The sequence below is a fragment of the Drosophila navojoa genome, chromosome X (genome assembly GCF_054131105.1).
Source record: "Drosophila navojoa isolate 15081-1374.11 chromosome X, UAZ_NAV_1.0, whole genome shotgun sequence".
Lineage (NCBI taxonomy): Eukaryota > Metazoa > Arthropoda > Insecta > Diptera > Drosophilidae > Drosophila > Drosophila navojoa.
In genome coordinates this window covers 24444198-24459553 of record NC_142895.1, presented here as the reverse complement: position 1 = coordinate 24459553, position 15356 = coordinate 24444198, and the positions used below count along the sequence as shown (strand labels likewise).

Below are 15356 nucleotides of genomic sequence, written 5' to 3'. Positions count from 1 at the left end.
TGTGTCTGTGTGTGTGTGTAGATATAGGATGTACGGAAAGTTAGTATGTGTAATTGACAGCAGCTCGAGGGTGGGTACAGGGTATCTGCTAATCGGGTAGGCCCGACTAGAGCACTCTTTCTTGTTTCCAAATGTTATTGCTCATCTGATGGCGTTAGTGTATTATGATGTTACGAGGCGATTCGCTATGTTTTTTTTTTCCTACTATAATTGTAAATTTGGCTTGTTCAATAACTGTCTGGAATGAAAGTCACATGGGAAATCTAAATCTAAATCTAAACAGCTCTTCATTTTTACAAAAAAAATGCAAAAAAACTAAAAAAAAATATTAAAAAATTAAAAATACAAAAAAAATGAAGTCAAAGAAATCGTAATTTAGATCAACTTAAAATGGTAAAGGCAAACAATTTAATTATAAAAAAAAATATATATATATATAATATAATATATATATATATACATATATATATATAAATTATCTTAACTGAGTACACTAAGTAATGCAGTTTAAATATTAAATATAATATTAAGAAACGCTAGAGTAAAAGATAACTGAAGTAAATTTAATAATTATTAATTATGAAAGAAAAAAACAAAAAAACAAAATGAAAAACGACTTGTAATTTATATACAAGATATACACAAACAAACATATAACATAAATACCTGCCTTCAACAAATTTGTTAATAAAACCTATTAATACTTTCTTATTTTACACAAAGTAAAGGAATGACATAATAATACAAACTAAACGAAATGAATGCCAGAAAATTATAAAACTTAATTCCAATTCGAGCCTATTTTTATTGTGGGGTCATGGAGAACGGTATTACTTTTAGATCTTTAATCACCTACAGCTACATGACATAGCGAATGGACACGGAGTAAGCCTTGAGCAACTGAGCTCATATCGGCTGCAGCAGAATATGGGTACCCATAATCCGAATAGAATTTTCGAAATTACGAATTTGAAACGGGAAAGCAAACATCACGTCATTCATTCGAGACTTGATTTATCTTGAGGACAAAGTTACGCTTTCTATAGGTAATATTTTTTTCAGGATAAAATTTTTGGAAAATCCTTTGCTGCCGCTTAGATATCATCTAATGAATTCGCTGGGTATCTGTCATACGACCTCTCTACCATCTTATTTGCTCTCCCTCTCTGACTTTCTGCATCTTCCACCATCTTGATTCTTTCCATGTTATCACTGCATAACCCTTCACCGATCATCCTTCTATCATGAATTCTCTCACTATCTCACTCTCTGCTCATCACTGCCTCCTCCACCATATCTTCTGTTGTCTCCCTCTCTCTTATCTCTGCCTAAGCCTTTGTCGGCCACCCTTCTATCTCTCCGACTCTCTCTCCCTTTCATTTTCTTGCCCTTTTCCCTCCCTTCTATCTTTATCTCTCCCTCTCTCTCATTCTTTTTTCTCTCCCTCTCTTTTTTTATCTTTCACTGCATTTCTGCTTCCACCACCATTTCGTTTTTACTCCCTCTGTCTCTGTGGGATACAAACCCTTCCTTCTATCCTTTCATCTCTCTCTACAGAGTTTAAAAGAAAAAGCAGGGCCATTACAGGACCTCATATCGGTACACTTTAAGTTCGTAAAATCACAAAAATCTCTGCTTTCGCTCCTTTTTCGGATAAAACAGTTGAAATATCCCCATGAAGAGTAGAGTGACGAATAATCAGTCAATTAGAAGGAGATGTAAAACATAATTTTATTGATTGACATATGAATTAATTATGTATAAGCGACCTGGCCCGACAAGCTCAAAGTATTTGCCTTTTTTTGGGAATGACATGAGGTCAATTTACAGCAATGAGGAGGGGCTCTCTGGTCATGTAATACTGTGGCTTGTCCCATCTGCTCAACAGCTGTTCGGACTGTAACGAAGAAGAAAATAACTTGGTAACAATATAGAAATCAGCTGACTGCAAGGGACATGCGCAGTATTTGGAGAGGATATCGATTTTTTTAACAGCGCATTCAGCAATACACTAGGAAAGTAGCAGAATTCTCCCCTTGTGTGGACGTCACGTCGACAGGAATATATCAGATTCTAGGCTAACTAAAAGGCAAATAAATAAAGGGGATAATATCAGGCACTCCAATGGATGAAGTGATTAGCTAGCACTCGCAATACTCCATTCTCAACCCGTGTACACATTAACGACGATGTCCGATTCAGCTGTGTGTACATGCAGTTAACCAGGTATAGCTGAGAGGACTGCTAGCTGATTTCAAGCAAGCAAACAAAGCAAATAAACATAATTCTTCGGCCTAAGGAGTTGTGGCTCTGACAATAGTCCCAATATGGAGATACCCATTTCGAATGTGTTGCTGCTCTGCCTGATATTCCTGCTAATCGGCGGAGTGATTATGATACTTCTTCAATATTTGCTCTTCATCAAATTCTCCAACTTGCCGGACGAGAGCGAGGAGCAGAAGCAAATGAATGCCAAGTACACCCTGCCACTGGTAAGCCGATTCTACAGATCACAGAATATATGACATATACCAACGACGTCACTCTCTTCTAGAACATCAAGCAGACAGCTCGGGACTTGAATACGACGCAAACTGATGGCGCTGGCTGTGAGATGCATCCGAATAACGATCACGGCTCTTCGACGCTGATATCGTTGAACTTCGTTATGCAGTTCCTGTTCCACGAGTTCAAGAACTCGAACCGTGTCCGCAAATGGTTCTACCGGAAGCTGTCCATTGAGCTGGACGAGCTTATTACAAAGACAACGACGGGCAAGCTGTTGGACAAGCTGACGGTGCAGTGCAATCAACTGAGAGTCCAGCAATGGGTCAAGTCCTAATTCGTTTGGTTTTCCTTTCAGATCAGGGAACTAGAGCTGGGCGATCAGTTTCCCAATATCAGATCCCTTTCGGTGCACAATGTGCAGCTGGACGACGCTGAGCAGCGCATTGAGAACTTGGACTTGTTGCTGGACATCAACTACATCGGAAACTTCTCGACATCGATCGATGCGGACATGGTGCTGGGCAAGAAGGGCTCCATAATGTTAAAGGGTAATGCCAACACGAAACTCTTTCGTTATATAAATAGATGGGTTATGCCTGAATATGCCTTTCCGTCAACAGTTAAACAACTTTCGGGCATGGCACGATTGCAGTTCACTCGGAAGCCTTACACCCACTGGTCGCTCAGCTTTTTGGGCGACCCGGAGCTAAACCTGGTCATCGAGTCCAAGTATCAAGGCCGGCAAATGCAGTCCAACATTACGAACCTCATATCAAATCAGATACGCAAGGCGGTGCGACGCAAACACACCCTGCCCAACTATAAGCTGCGCTACAAGCCCTTCTTCCACTGGGCGGCCGAGGAGGAGATCACCGACTGCGACATACAGCCCAATGGGGGGTTGACTGTGCGCGTCGCGGAGCTGTCCCGGCTGATGGCCTGGCCGGGCACCAGCAGCATCTACTGCACGATTACGCTGGCGCCCGTGCCGTTCATTGAGGTGCATCAGAAGGACCATCGGCACGTGCTCATCTCCATGGATGTGGTCATACACAAGGCGAAGAACCAGCAAATCGGCATTGTGTTCAAGCAGAGCAGCAGCCAGGTGGTCAAGATCGAGTCGATATTGCCGAACACGCCCGCCTGCAAGAGCAATCTGCTGCCGGGCGATGCGCTCGTGTCCATCGAGGGCAAGCAGGTGACAACCATCCAGCAGATCGCCAAGGTGGTAAAGAGCCTGCAGTCGACGGTCTGCTGCCTGCGCATCGAGCGCATCATACCGGGCATCATACGCAACGATGCCATACTGGAGGACCTGGAGAAATATGATGATCTGTGTGACATTCCTGCAGGCCTGAAGCACGAACCCGACGAGCCCGAAGTACTGCCCAAGCACTTGGCGCCTAGGGCCAGTCTCAGTCTCAGTCGCAACTCGAACGAGTCCACGCCCACGAACTCGCCCAAGAAGTCGAACATCATTGCGAAGGCCATCAAGAAGACGATCAGCCGGGAGAGCGGCGACAGTCAAAAGGAGAAGGACAAACCCAAGTCGGAAGAGACGCCGGCGAAGCTGCCCCATCCCAGTCAATCCGATGACAAGTGCGCCACCGCCAGCGACAAGCCACTGGAGGAAGTCAACTATTTCTATCAGCACTCGACCATCGACTGCCCCTTCAGCCCCCTAATCCACATGGATGACCTGTCCAACTTTCAGCTGGACGCCAATAGTCGCTATCTGAATGTGTCCGTGTTTGGCAAGTGCGCCGGCGAGAGCATACTCCTCGGCTACTACAACTTGCAGGTCAGTCAGATACTGGTCGAGTGCAGTGAGACGAGTCTGAATCAATGCCTCAGGCAGATAGCCATAAACCCGGCATCACTTCTCCCAGTGTGAGTATCGAGGAGCTCGCTTGTCCATGCATGCAATATAATATCGCTTTGCCCGTAGAAAATCCCATCCGTTATCCAATCAATCCGGCTTCAATCCCAACCTCTGTTTCGGGGACATTTTGTTTGGCTTCATCTGGAATGGCAATCCCAATGCGACCGCCAACGAGAACACGGCAAAGAACACCCCAAAGTCCACATCGACGGCCAGGTACATGCATATATTGATATTGACTATGAAATGGGTGTACAAATTTGACCTTTGTCGGTAAAGCCAATCAACGGCCAGCGAGCGGCAGCAGGAGGAGAACAGCGCAGAAACAGCGTCAGTGAGGTCGTCCAACGTTTCCAGCGATGGTTCCGTGTCCGGCGTTGGTAGTGCAACGTCAGCATCGAAGGCTCACAACTTCATACGCACGCACTTTCAACGTGCCACGCAGTGTGACTTCTGCGGCAAGAAGATCTGGCTGAAGGACGCCATGCAGTGCAAGGACTGCACCATGTGCTGCCACAAGAAGTGCATCGCAAAGTGCCAGAGCGCCACGGTGTGCGGCCCAGTGGACTACGGTGGGTCGATACCGAACACCCCCTCAACACTGTCGATGGCGGTCAACAAGCCCGAGTTTACAATCACCCAGCCCGAGTATGTGGACGTTGCGGGAGGCTCGCTGCCAGCGGAGGAGATCGCCGAGCAGATGCCGCAAGCCAATCTGGATACTCACCGGCCCAGTTTGACGGGCATGCTGACACAGGGTATAAAGCGGCAAGCTAGCAACCTAGACATACCCGGCATAGTCTCGTCCCTTTCCGGCAATAGCTCGCAAATGAATTCCAAAAGTTTGCCTCCAAGTCCCCAGCATACGCCATCGCGGTGAGTGTACCTTATACCCATATATACTCTACGTCCAGTGCTAATCGAACAACAATTTGATTCCCTTGCGGTTCAGAAAACCATCGATATCAGAGGAGAGTAGCTCCAATCCCTTTGCAAGGGTCACACAGCATTTAGAGACCCTACCCGTGGAGTGCTCAGCACTGAGCTTCGAGCAGGTGATGCTGATCACAGAACCCATCATTGGACATTCCCGCAACGAAGATCTGATGAATCTGGCCAAGAGCGAGAGCAAGCTGCTCTACGCGGACGTACCGCCCAGCGAGAGGGTTACCAAAATAAACGAGCTGGTCAGTCCCAGCCCGACTTGTCTCAGTCAATCCCAATAACCGATTCGTTTTTCAATTGAAGCTAACCAAACTGAAGGGCGCATTGGATGCGGAAACGAAGGGCTACACGTTGCTAAGCTATGGGGAAAAGGCGACTACACACAGGCTGGAGTCGGAGTCGCCATGGAAATCGATGGCCACAACGAAAGTCAAGTCCGAGGAACGAGTCCAGGCCTTAAGCATCATCATGCTCTACTTGTGCACGGGTCTACAGCATGCGCAGGGCTCGGTAATGCAGTAATCCGATGCATCCGGGCATCCCGAATTACATATTATTAATATTTGTTATGTATTTGACTGTAAATGTGTTAGTGAACCTATGGGCATTTTTTAATTGTGTTACGGCACTTAACTTACTCTTAAGACAATTGTTCCGATAAAACCAAAATCAACAGAAAAAAAAAAAAAAAAACAAAAAAAAAACAGGCAAACTATGTATTTGTGTGTTAGAAATCTTGTCAAATTAATACAATTTCATTGAGTATATAAGAGATATTGAATTATACATAATTATTTTCAACTTTGATCGAAGTAAATGAGTTTTTTTAAAGTACTACAAATCTGCGTCAATTCATTTCATTTGTATACCTTGAACCCACTGAGAATGGGGAAATCAAGGTGTAAAGGTTTTCTTTAACAAGCAGAAGAAGGCCTAGCAGACCCCATAAAGTATATTCCTAAGTCAATCTCGTCTGTCAATCAATTTCCTCTAGAGTTTTCTTACCTGTTATAATTATTATTATATACATAGGCATCGTCAGCAGCTATTTGAGAGACCGAGTGCCGAAGACCTCCCAGAGTGCACAAGAATCGGTTCTATATGTACACCTCTGGGATACCAGCTACGACGAGAAATTTTTGCAGACATGCATAGATATATGCATAGATTATACGAGATATCCCCAATGTATTTAGTGAGCTATATAGTTTTAGGTAATATCTACTTCGTAAGTCTGGCACGATAATATTAAGGGATGAATCAATGTGCTAGCATTTTGTTCACTAGCACAAGCAGGGTAGACCCTACTTTGCCATACACACTTTCAGTGGGTATCGTGTATAAACATCTAATAATATATTGCGTGTAAGCTTATTGAGGAAAACGTTTACAAATGCTAAAGCACAAAAGCTGTAAAGCTCGTTGGGAATACCCTAACACAGAGTGAGTGTACTAATTTCATCATAAAGCGTGTAACGCATTATTTATTGGTTAATTTGTATATAGATTTGTATTCCTAATATATATTTTTATTCTTATATTTATAGAGATTTAAGGAAGGATTGGCATATTCATAAATTGGAATCGGATCAAAATAAGAATTGTAATTACATAAATATATTATTTTCTTGTATATTCATTAATCTCAAGTACTTAATTTTGGCTACCTTATTTACCCTTAAAATGACAATTTTACAGATTTTTGATTATTGTATTGATATCAAACCTATGTACATGCATATCTGATAAAGATATGCCGTTGCAACATGCCCACAAGGCTTTCAATATGTTTATACAATATGTGATTGTAAGTATTCCCACAATCTCTGCTTATTGTTCTTGGGTAAAGATAAAGTATCCGTAGGCAATTATATATATATTATATATATACTTATGTATATGTGTAAATTCATGCATATACACTCTTACATACATACATATATGTAATGACAATTGGCAAGTGTGCGGAAAATGTATACAATAGTTCCGTTATCCAAACATCGCAATTTATGCGTCAGAACTACGTTCTATATATACAAATATATATTCATATATATATGGGTATATTTTGAACGAATACGCATCAATTTCGCATTGATTCATTTCCTCTCTCTCTCATTCGCTCTCGCTCTCTCCCTCACTCTCTAGTTAGCTCTATGTTTCTCTCGATCGTGTTGAACTCTTACACTTTTCCGTTGTCAGAACCGAGCAGACCAAGAGAAAGACTGTTTATAACTGGGGGTATTGCTCTTACGATGACAAGACAAGATTTTGTAGCTTGCCATATAATACCCTAACCGCGCACGAGTAGCAATGCCACAGCACTATTTATGTAACAGAAAATGAATCGAATAGATAATGAATTTGATATATTTGTATGAAGCACAATTTCTATGATTTCTGATTAAGTAAAGCAGTTTCTAAAAGTCTATATATATGTATATAGTGTATCTTTATAGATATATGTATATACATATAATATTCCCACAAGTGTTGCACTAAGATTGGCACCCATATACACATACACACACGCATACATATGCATTTATGAATATGTTACTCTATATACGTACGTATATCGATGGGTTTACCTATCTTTATATGCACTCTTCAGTCTCTCGCTGTGCGAAAGGGTATAGAATGTTTGCTGTCGGGCAGATCTGTTGGTTTTCTTGCCATTTTATTTTATTTTCCATTTGTTTGTTGTGCGCAGTTTTTCTTTCTTCTTCCGTGCTATAAAAACCGAAAGTAAAACGAATTTTCAATATTTCAATGCGCAAGAGAGTGACGTTCAGTTGGCGATCGCGATTTTAATTCAAAGCTGTTTTCTGTAATGCAATCGAATGAATTGTTCGTAATACAACTATAAATAATAATAATAAATGTTAAATTGATTCGCCGTGTGTTTTTTTCTACACTATTTTTTTTTTTTTTAAATTTGAAGTTAAAGTGCGGTAGAATCGAGAATTTGTACACTTGTGTTCTGGTGGCAATAGACCAATTCAGAAACAATCGCACTGCTGACTAAAAAGCATCGGGAGAATCTCTAAAATTGAATAATGCGCCCGTTCGGCAACGATATTACAAACATCTCCAATAACAATGGAGCCGGCAATGGTGACGATCGATCAAATGGCAATGGCAATGGCAATAACAATGGCAACGTTAATGGTAATGGGAACAGCCCCATCAACAGAGACAACGTCGAGTCAGACCCCAATCCTTCGGCCACAAATGAGCTGGGCCTGGACACAGAGACAGATCCACGCATACCCCCACACATAGCCAGAATCGGTGGCATTGTCACATTCTCGCCAATCGCCGGACGCGGAGTGATACGAGTGGTGCGACGCTGCGAGGACGCCAAGGAAAATCACAAGCTAGGTAAGATCCATGACCACGCGGCCTTGGGTCAGTCATATTAGTTGGGGCTACCAAGTACAATAAGGAATGGTATTTCGAATCGCCATGCCCTTGGAATATGGGATAAATTTCCTATTTGGCTTCGTTGATATATTTTGTGTACAGCAAGAATTGGATATTAATACAGAGAAATGGAATTTATACACTCTCTACATTACTAATACACTGATTATTGGGGCTGATCAATCAAACAAGGAGAGTCTCATTCATCTTTATAAAATGTAACATCATGTTAACTGTATTCAATATTTCAAATTTCTCTCAATATATACTGCAAAAATTGTCCGAAAGGCCAAATAACCTATCCCAAAAAATATTTGAATAGTATCAAGCAAGATACAAAGTCCCGCTCGTACGACATGTAAATGTACGACCAACTCTAGTCGTTACACATTATTGTTAATTTGTAAAAATATATGAACACATTTTTCCTCTGAAAACAGATCGAAAACTGGCCAAGAGCCAATTTCAGTTATTGCGCACTGAGTTTTGTTAGAATGATAAACTATATAGTAGATGCGTAGATAGATACAATATGTAAAATATCTCAATAATACTGGTCTGGTTTTCGCCTTGAGTGTCCAGAAAGTGCGTCGAATTAAATGAATATAATACGCATTACATTATTTCCCCCCCAAGACGTTTACTTATTTATTCAAATTAATAATAATTAACGACAAGAAATGTGGACACGACGAAGGTTAAATGCTCTTAGATAGATGTGAATATATGTATCTATATATGAATATGGGTATATAATATATACTATATATACAATAATATATATTATATGAATGACATTAATTTCTTTCTTTATTTAAATTACTTCTTGAAGTTGGCCATATACATATGTACATATGTATGTATGTATGTCTGTATGCGTGTGTGTCATACATTAGCCCACTTTTTACTCAGTCATAAAGTCTTATCAATTTGATTTGGCAATATCTCTGTACCTTATATGGATACGTAAATAGTATTTCTATTGATAAGTCATGATAATAGAAATGTTATGTGTATGTACATACATGTATGCATGTATGTAGTATGTAACGGCAAAATGTATTTGCGATAAGAAGTGTGAATCACAATGATCACTCTCAAAACCCTACACAAAACTGCCGGTAGGTGGTGTCTGCAGTAGCTAAATACCACAACAAAGCTATAAACCTAATGACTGCACTAGAAGAAACACATTGTTATTTATACACACGCACACACACACATGCACACACTCACATGCAACTCGCTCGTGTGCACATCACGAGTGTACACAGAGAATATTTAGCTTGAGCTTTGCTTTTGTAATTGCCATATGGATTGCACTTGGATTGTTTACCATAGCAGAGGAGAGCGCAATAATTTAAACCATAACAGTTTCATTGGCAAGGAGGGCAATAGGGCCACAATGCAAACAGCAAATTCGTGGTGGAATGACCCATTCATTTATGGGTCATCATTTGTTTTTATGCGAAACTTATTTAGTTCAGTGCACGGAAGAGAGAGCAGGAAAGAGAGAGCAAAAATCTAAGGTCGCTGCTCAGTGCTGGTATGCTCGCTTTTTTCTCGCTAAATTTGTGTTTTCATTTCGATAAGCGAAAATGTCAGCTTTGTCCCTGCTTATATAATATACTAATACTCTTCCATGCTAATGCAATTCTACTTTCACTGCTTACTACTTACTTACTTACTACTATATGTATTTGTATTTAATTATTCTAGCCTCGGCTTTGCTTTTCAATTGTATCGAACCTGGGCGAAACTTTGTTGTATTTATTGCTTAATTGCATTTAGTAAATAAGCAATATATACATAGCAATTAATTATAGTAAATAATATCTAACAAGTTTGTTCTACAGCTGTTTCTGTAAAAAAAAAGCCAAGTTAGCTTTTTTTGTTCACTAAGCGGCAGCACTTGTTGCTTTGTTGCGCGTCTAATTATGTTTTCGCTATTCTCTGAGTTTTTGCTAGTTTCTTCTTTTAATTATTTGAAATGTTATGCGCTCGCTCTCATTCAGTCTCTCGCTCGCTCTCTTGCTCTCTGTCTTCCTCACTCTCTTGGAGTCACTCGACCTGCGCTGAGCTGATATAAAGAAATATCAAACATTTTTAGTGCTTGGCAAGAGTGTGGGGCGTTAGGTGCTCTTCTTCGGTTGCGGATAAATTAGCTTACGGCTAGTGGCGCAGCTATCGGCTGCTCACCGCCGACACATGCGTGCGCATACACATACGCGTCTTCGCACGAATACTCACTTCATAAGATCTTGCCGCATTTATTATTCAATCGTATTCGCATAGGCAGTATAGTGCAGAGCAGTGGCAAGCGTGCGAGCAGTGCAACACACACACACACACATGTATATGCATATACGCCTTTGGAGCATATGGTACGGAAATGGCGCACTTGGTGGTTCAAGTAATTGAGCGGTGCGAAAATGCAAAAGAAAGTGCACATTTAGGTAAGGTTTGACCTTCATATAATAATATAAATATAGATATAAATGTGTATACGTATATAGTCATACATCCGTATATGTGCATGTGTATGTTCTGGCATTTGTGTAAAAGTGCGTGTGTGTATGAATGTGTCATAAATAGTTCTCAATCTGTAGGCAATACATTAAAATAAATACAAATGTATTTACATAGATACAATGATACACATACAATGTATTGGTATACATTATATAAAGATTGAACAATATAAATGTTCCATATAAAAATGTCTACAGATAATCCAAAATGTTGATACATTGTAATTCTCCTTGAAAATGCTTCACTAAAGATCTACCTTGAGTTGTCATTGTTGTTATTTCTAGTATTTGACAATGACTGACTATGGGATACCCTATTCCTTTATGTGTCGATAATCTATACAAGAATGTCTGACTAAATGTGAATATCCTCCCAATTCAATCTACAAATTTGAAAATGCTTTACTATAACATACTCTAAAACTTTGGGTTGAGTTGAGAATGCCCGACTAGAATGTTGTTGTAGTTATTTTCTTCGATAATGACTGATTAAGGGGTACCGGAATTATGAGAAAACCTGGCCGTGAGTCATCACTGTTGTTATCTTTGTCAATGATTTTATTGAAAATGCCTGACTGGAGAATGCAGCGAGTTGACATTGTTTAGTTAATAACTGACTGTAGAATACCAAAATCTCTTAAAACTTTATCTCAACTTTTATTCAATTACTACGATCGATTTTTTTCTATAATATGCATATATAGTATCCATAGTATATCCACTACATTAATGTATCCTCAACTCTGTTTTTCAGATCTATCAGAATGTGAACTCATGCAAATACCAGATGCAGTGTATCACTTGATGCGGAATACAGAGCTACAAACTTGTAACCTTAGTGGCAATGTGCTGAAGAAGGTGACGCCAAAGTTTGCGCTGAAGTTTAGCGCAATTACAGGTGATTATTAATATAAGCCTCTATGTAATGCCAGCTTATAATGCATTTCGATTAATGACATTTTCAGATCTCAATCTCTCATATAATCAGTTGTCAAAGCTGCCAGACGAATTTGCCACTCTGAGTGCTTTAACCAACTTAAATATCTCGCATAATTCGTTTATTGTATTACCTCAAGTCGTCTTTAAGCTTCAGAAGCTAGCCAGTTTGGATGCTCAACATAATGCCATTTTGGGTAAGTACTGAGACCCATTTGTTGATTGAGCCCAATAAGCATTTCTATCGATCCTCCATTTCAGAGATCGACACGGACGAAGCAATCAGCAGTGATTGCCTGACAGTGGTAGATCTACGCAATAATCCACTGAGCAGGAACTGTCGTCGCAAATTGGAAGATTTTGTCACCAGCTTTCGCCTAGAGATATCACAGGAAGCTGAGGACGATTGGTGATCGGCTGGGAAGAATTGAAATAAGTGCATCGTTATCTATAGAAAAACCCATTTACTGTAATGTTTTTAATCATTTTATTAAATTCGTTTATTTAAAGAAATTCGCCGACATCCGTTAGATTATTATTTATGAACTGTACGGAAATAGGCAGAGTTAAATCCTAGTCTGTGATCATGTCAAAATATCTTATATAGTTAAAGCGTTTCAACAATGGGACTTACAGGATCAGCTGAAGTGACCTAATAAAATAAAAATCTATATACAACAAAAATCTAAGCACCCCACAAGTTTGGTTTGTAAGATATGGGAATCCAATAGGATTGTTATTCTTTTCCGAAATACATTAATAATATTCGATTATATTTAATAGCGAATTTTAATTAGCTTTGCGAAAGTGTAAAATACTATTTAAAGATCTACGCGATGTCATATATACAATACATATATATAATTTTATACTCAATGTTAAATGTATTATTGTGATATCATGTGTAATAAATATTATATATACATGCATATGTGTATATAATATAACATGAAGTACGGAGATATCTTGATTTTTAATAGTATTAGAAGCGGTTAAAATGAGTACTTTCAAAAATCTTCTGTAATTAATGTCAAAACAGATTTGATAGAGTTTTGTACCGTTAAGAAGTGCGCTAGGCTTACCTCTTTTGATGGTAGTCAGAAACGAAATCCAACGAATATAGAGAGCTGCTCCCATAATATAGCTAGACTACCTTCCGAATTTTGAAACTTTGTTCAATTTATATAGATTGGTTAAATGGATAATTTTAGTCGTACAGTAGCTGGGATTCCGTTCCGAAGTGTTACTCTACACGATCTACAAACTATGACTATCAATCGAATTTTCAGTTTACTAAAATATAATAGGCTCTGCTGGATGTTAATTATAGCAACTTGAACTATAGATCTCACATTGAAAGAGTGGAGCTACAAGAAAAGAATCAAGTTGAGGAGTCTCACTATAGCTCTTATTGAATCTAAATATTAATCATCAATGAGATCTTTAAAACATTGTGCACTCATATAGAGAGAAAATATGCTAATTCTATACGTATGAAAGTTACGTAATGCATTGTGTTTTGCCATAGCAAATTAGTCTTACAACAAAATCGCTATAGATAGAAACATTATTCAATTAGGTGACAATTTTCAATGTTAAATTGTCACGCAATTTGTAAACCAAAAATAGTTCCACTTCTCTGTCTAAAATCTTTGCATCTCATCTGATATATTTACTAAATATATATATGTAAGTAGTACAAGTAAGAAATACAATATGACAGAACACAGCATTCGAATGCATTGAATTGTACAATACTCTTTCGAGTCCTAATTTTTGAAATTATGCGTACTTGAGTCTATGGGGTCTTCTGCTTTCACACAGCGGAAGAATAATTATTTGGGAAAACTCTTAAATCGAAAAGAGGCTTTTAGATTCAAATTGGTGTAATATATAGAATGTTATCGTAATACTGATCGAGAGATAGAGAGAGAGAGAGCATTAGTATTTAGGATAATCAGAACATACATATGTACATACAAAAGCCAAAATACCCATTTCGTGCATGAGTATTAAAGCAGCTTGTCAGCAACTTTCCTGCCACACAATCGGATTAAACTCTTCAGAATTAAGACTTTAATGCTATGAAAAATGTAGCTCTGAATAGGCGTGTGAGCATGTAGAAAATAATACGCCAAGAATTTACATTATAGGATCAGAGATGTTTTCGTTTCATGTTCGAGGAATGCAATGTGCGAAACTGGGTATGTGGGTTTTCTAAGAAATATGCCTATGACTCAAAACAGAATCGAGCTGGTGAGCTGTGAGCTGTGAGCTGGAGAAATGTTGTCATTAAAATCAAATTTTAGTCATCGCGAACAAAACCTTTTTGAGAGCCGAGCTGGGCTGAGCGGAGCTGAGCTGAGTAGAGCATCGTCGTTAATTGTGTCTATGTCTGTGCGCATTGTCTGTGCTCAATGAGAAGGAAAACTTATCAACGTGGCGCTCACCGCCAAACAACAGTCGATTGCCAGCTCTTTTGTAGTCAAGCTCTCAGCACACGGCTGAGAAATACATAAACAGAGCCAGAGACGGTGCATGAGACGGTGCCAACGCAATTATTATAGCGAACATAACAGGTTTGGCAACATGCCGAGAGAAACTTGTACAGATACTGAATCCGATGCTGGTGCCGAGATACCCAACCCTACCGAGCCGAGCCGAGCCGAGCTGAGCTGAGCTGAGCTCAGACTCGCTGGCCGGAGACTCGCGGCTAGCTGATCGCAACTGTTTAGATAGAGGCGGCTGAGAGGCGGGGGAGTGCTGGGGGGACGAAGGCCGCTTTAACTTTTAGCTGGTTCTGGCTATAAAAATTCGTTGCGCTCCGCTGGGCCAAGGGCGCAACAGGGGCCAGAGGCGTGCTAGCCGTAGGCGAGGGGGCACAGGGGTGGACAGACGGGAGTTGAGCTGGCGAACAAGTCAAAAACCGCGTCGCTGAGCAGAGAGCGACTGAGAGTCGCAACTCGCAATGATTAATTCACACACACAAACACACACACACCCAGGCAAGCAGAGAAGCAACTAGATACACACACACACACACACACACGCACGCACAGAGAGATACAGATACATACGTGGGCAAAGCTCAAATGTTGGTAAGCCAACATGGTTAAAAGTGGCAGCCA

General features: G+C 40.0%; 2 protein-coding genes across 3 annotated transcripts; both read left to right on the top strand.

The window, feature by feature from the left end:
- Positions 1–1935: 1935 nt before the first annotated feature.
- Positions 1936–6176, top strand: Pdzd8 (PDZ domain containing 8). The gene is made up of 8 exons (XM_018108774.3): positions 1936–2492; positions 2555–2797; positions 2864–3056; positions 3129–4398; positions 4457–4606; positions 4670–5266; positions 5343–5577; positions 5639–6176. The coding sequence occupies exons 1-8, from the start codon at positions 2328–2330 to the stop codon at positions 5855–5857; spliced, it is 3072 nt and encodes a 1023-aa protein (XP_017964263.1). The 5' UTR covers positions 1936–2327; the 3' UTR covers positions 5858–6176.
- Positions 6177–8094: 1918 nt separating this feature from the next.
- On the top strand, positions 8095–12749 carry Sclp (leucine rich repeat containing protein 20 sclp). Of its 2 annotated transcripts, none has more exons than XM_018108781.3 (4): positions 8095–8719; positions 12047–12190; positions 12258–12425; positions 12490–12749. In XM_018108781.3, the coding sequence occupies exons 1-4, from the start codon at positions 8395–8397 to the stop codon at positions 12639–12641; spliced, it is 789 nt and encodes a 262-aa protein (XP_017964270.1). In that variant the 5' UTR covers positions 8095–8394; the 3' UTR covers positions 12642–12749. The 2 variants fall into 2 exon arrangements, with proteins under 2 accessions (XP_017964270.1, XP_017964271.1); XM_018108782.3 differs by lacking the exon at positions 8095–8719 and adding an exon at positions 10860–11217.
- The last annotated feature ends 2607 nt before the right edge of the window (positions 12750–15356 follow it).

Coding starts and splice junctions, on each gene's coding strand:
- Pdzd8 (XM_018108774.3), top strand. CDS start 2,328: ATGGAGATACCCATTTCGAATGTGTTGCTGCTCTGCCTGATATTCCTG. Junction 3,057..3,128: donor GGGCTCCATAATGTTAAAGG/GTAATGCCAACA, acceptor TTCCGTCAACAG/TTAAACAACTTTCGGGCATG. Junction 4,607..4,669: donor AAGTCCACATCGACGGCCAG/GTACATGCATAT, acceptor TTGTCGGTAAAG/CCAATCAACGGCCAGCGAGC.
- Sclp (XM_018108781.3), top strand. CDS start 8,395: ATGCGCCCGTTCGGCAACGATATTACAAACATCTCCAATAACAATGGA. Junction 8,720..12,046: donor CAAGGAAAATCACAAGCTAG/GTAAGATCCATG, acceptor TCTGTTTTTCAG/ATCTATCAGAATGTGAACTC. Junction 12,191..12,257: donor GAAGTTTAGCGCAATTACAG/GTGATTATTAAT, acceptor TGACATTTTCAG/ATCTCAATCTCTCATATAAT.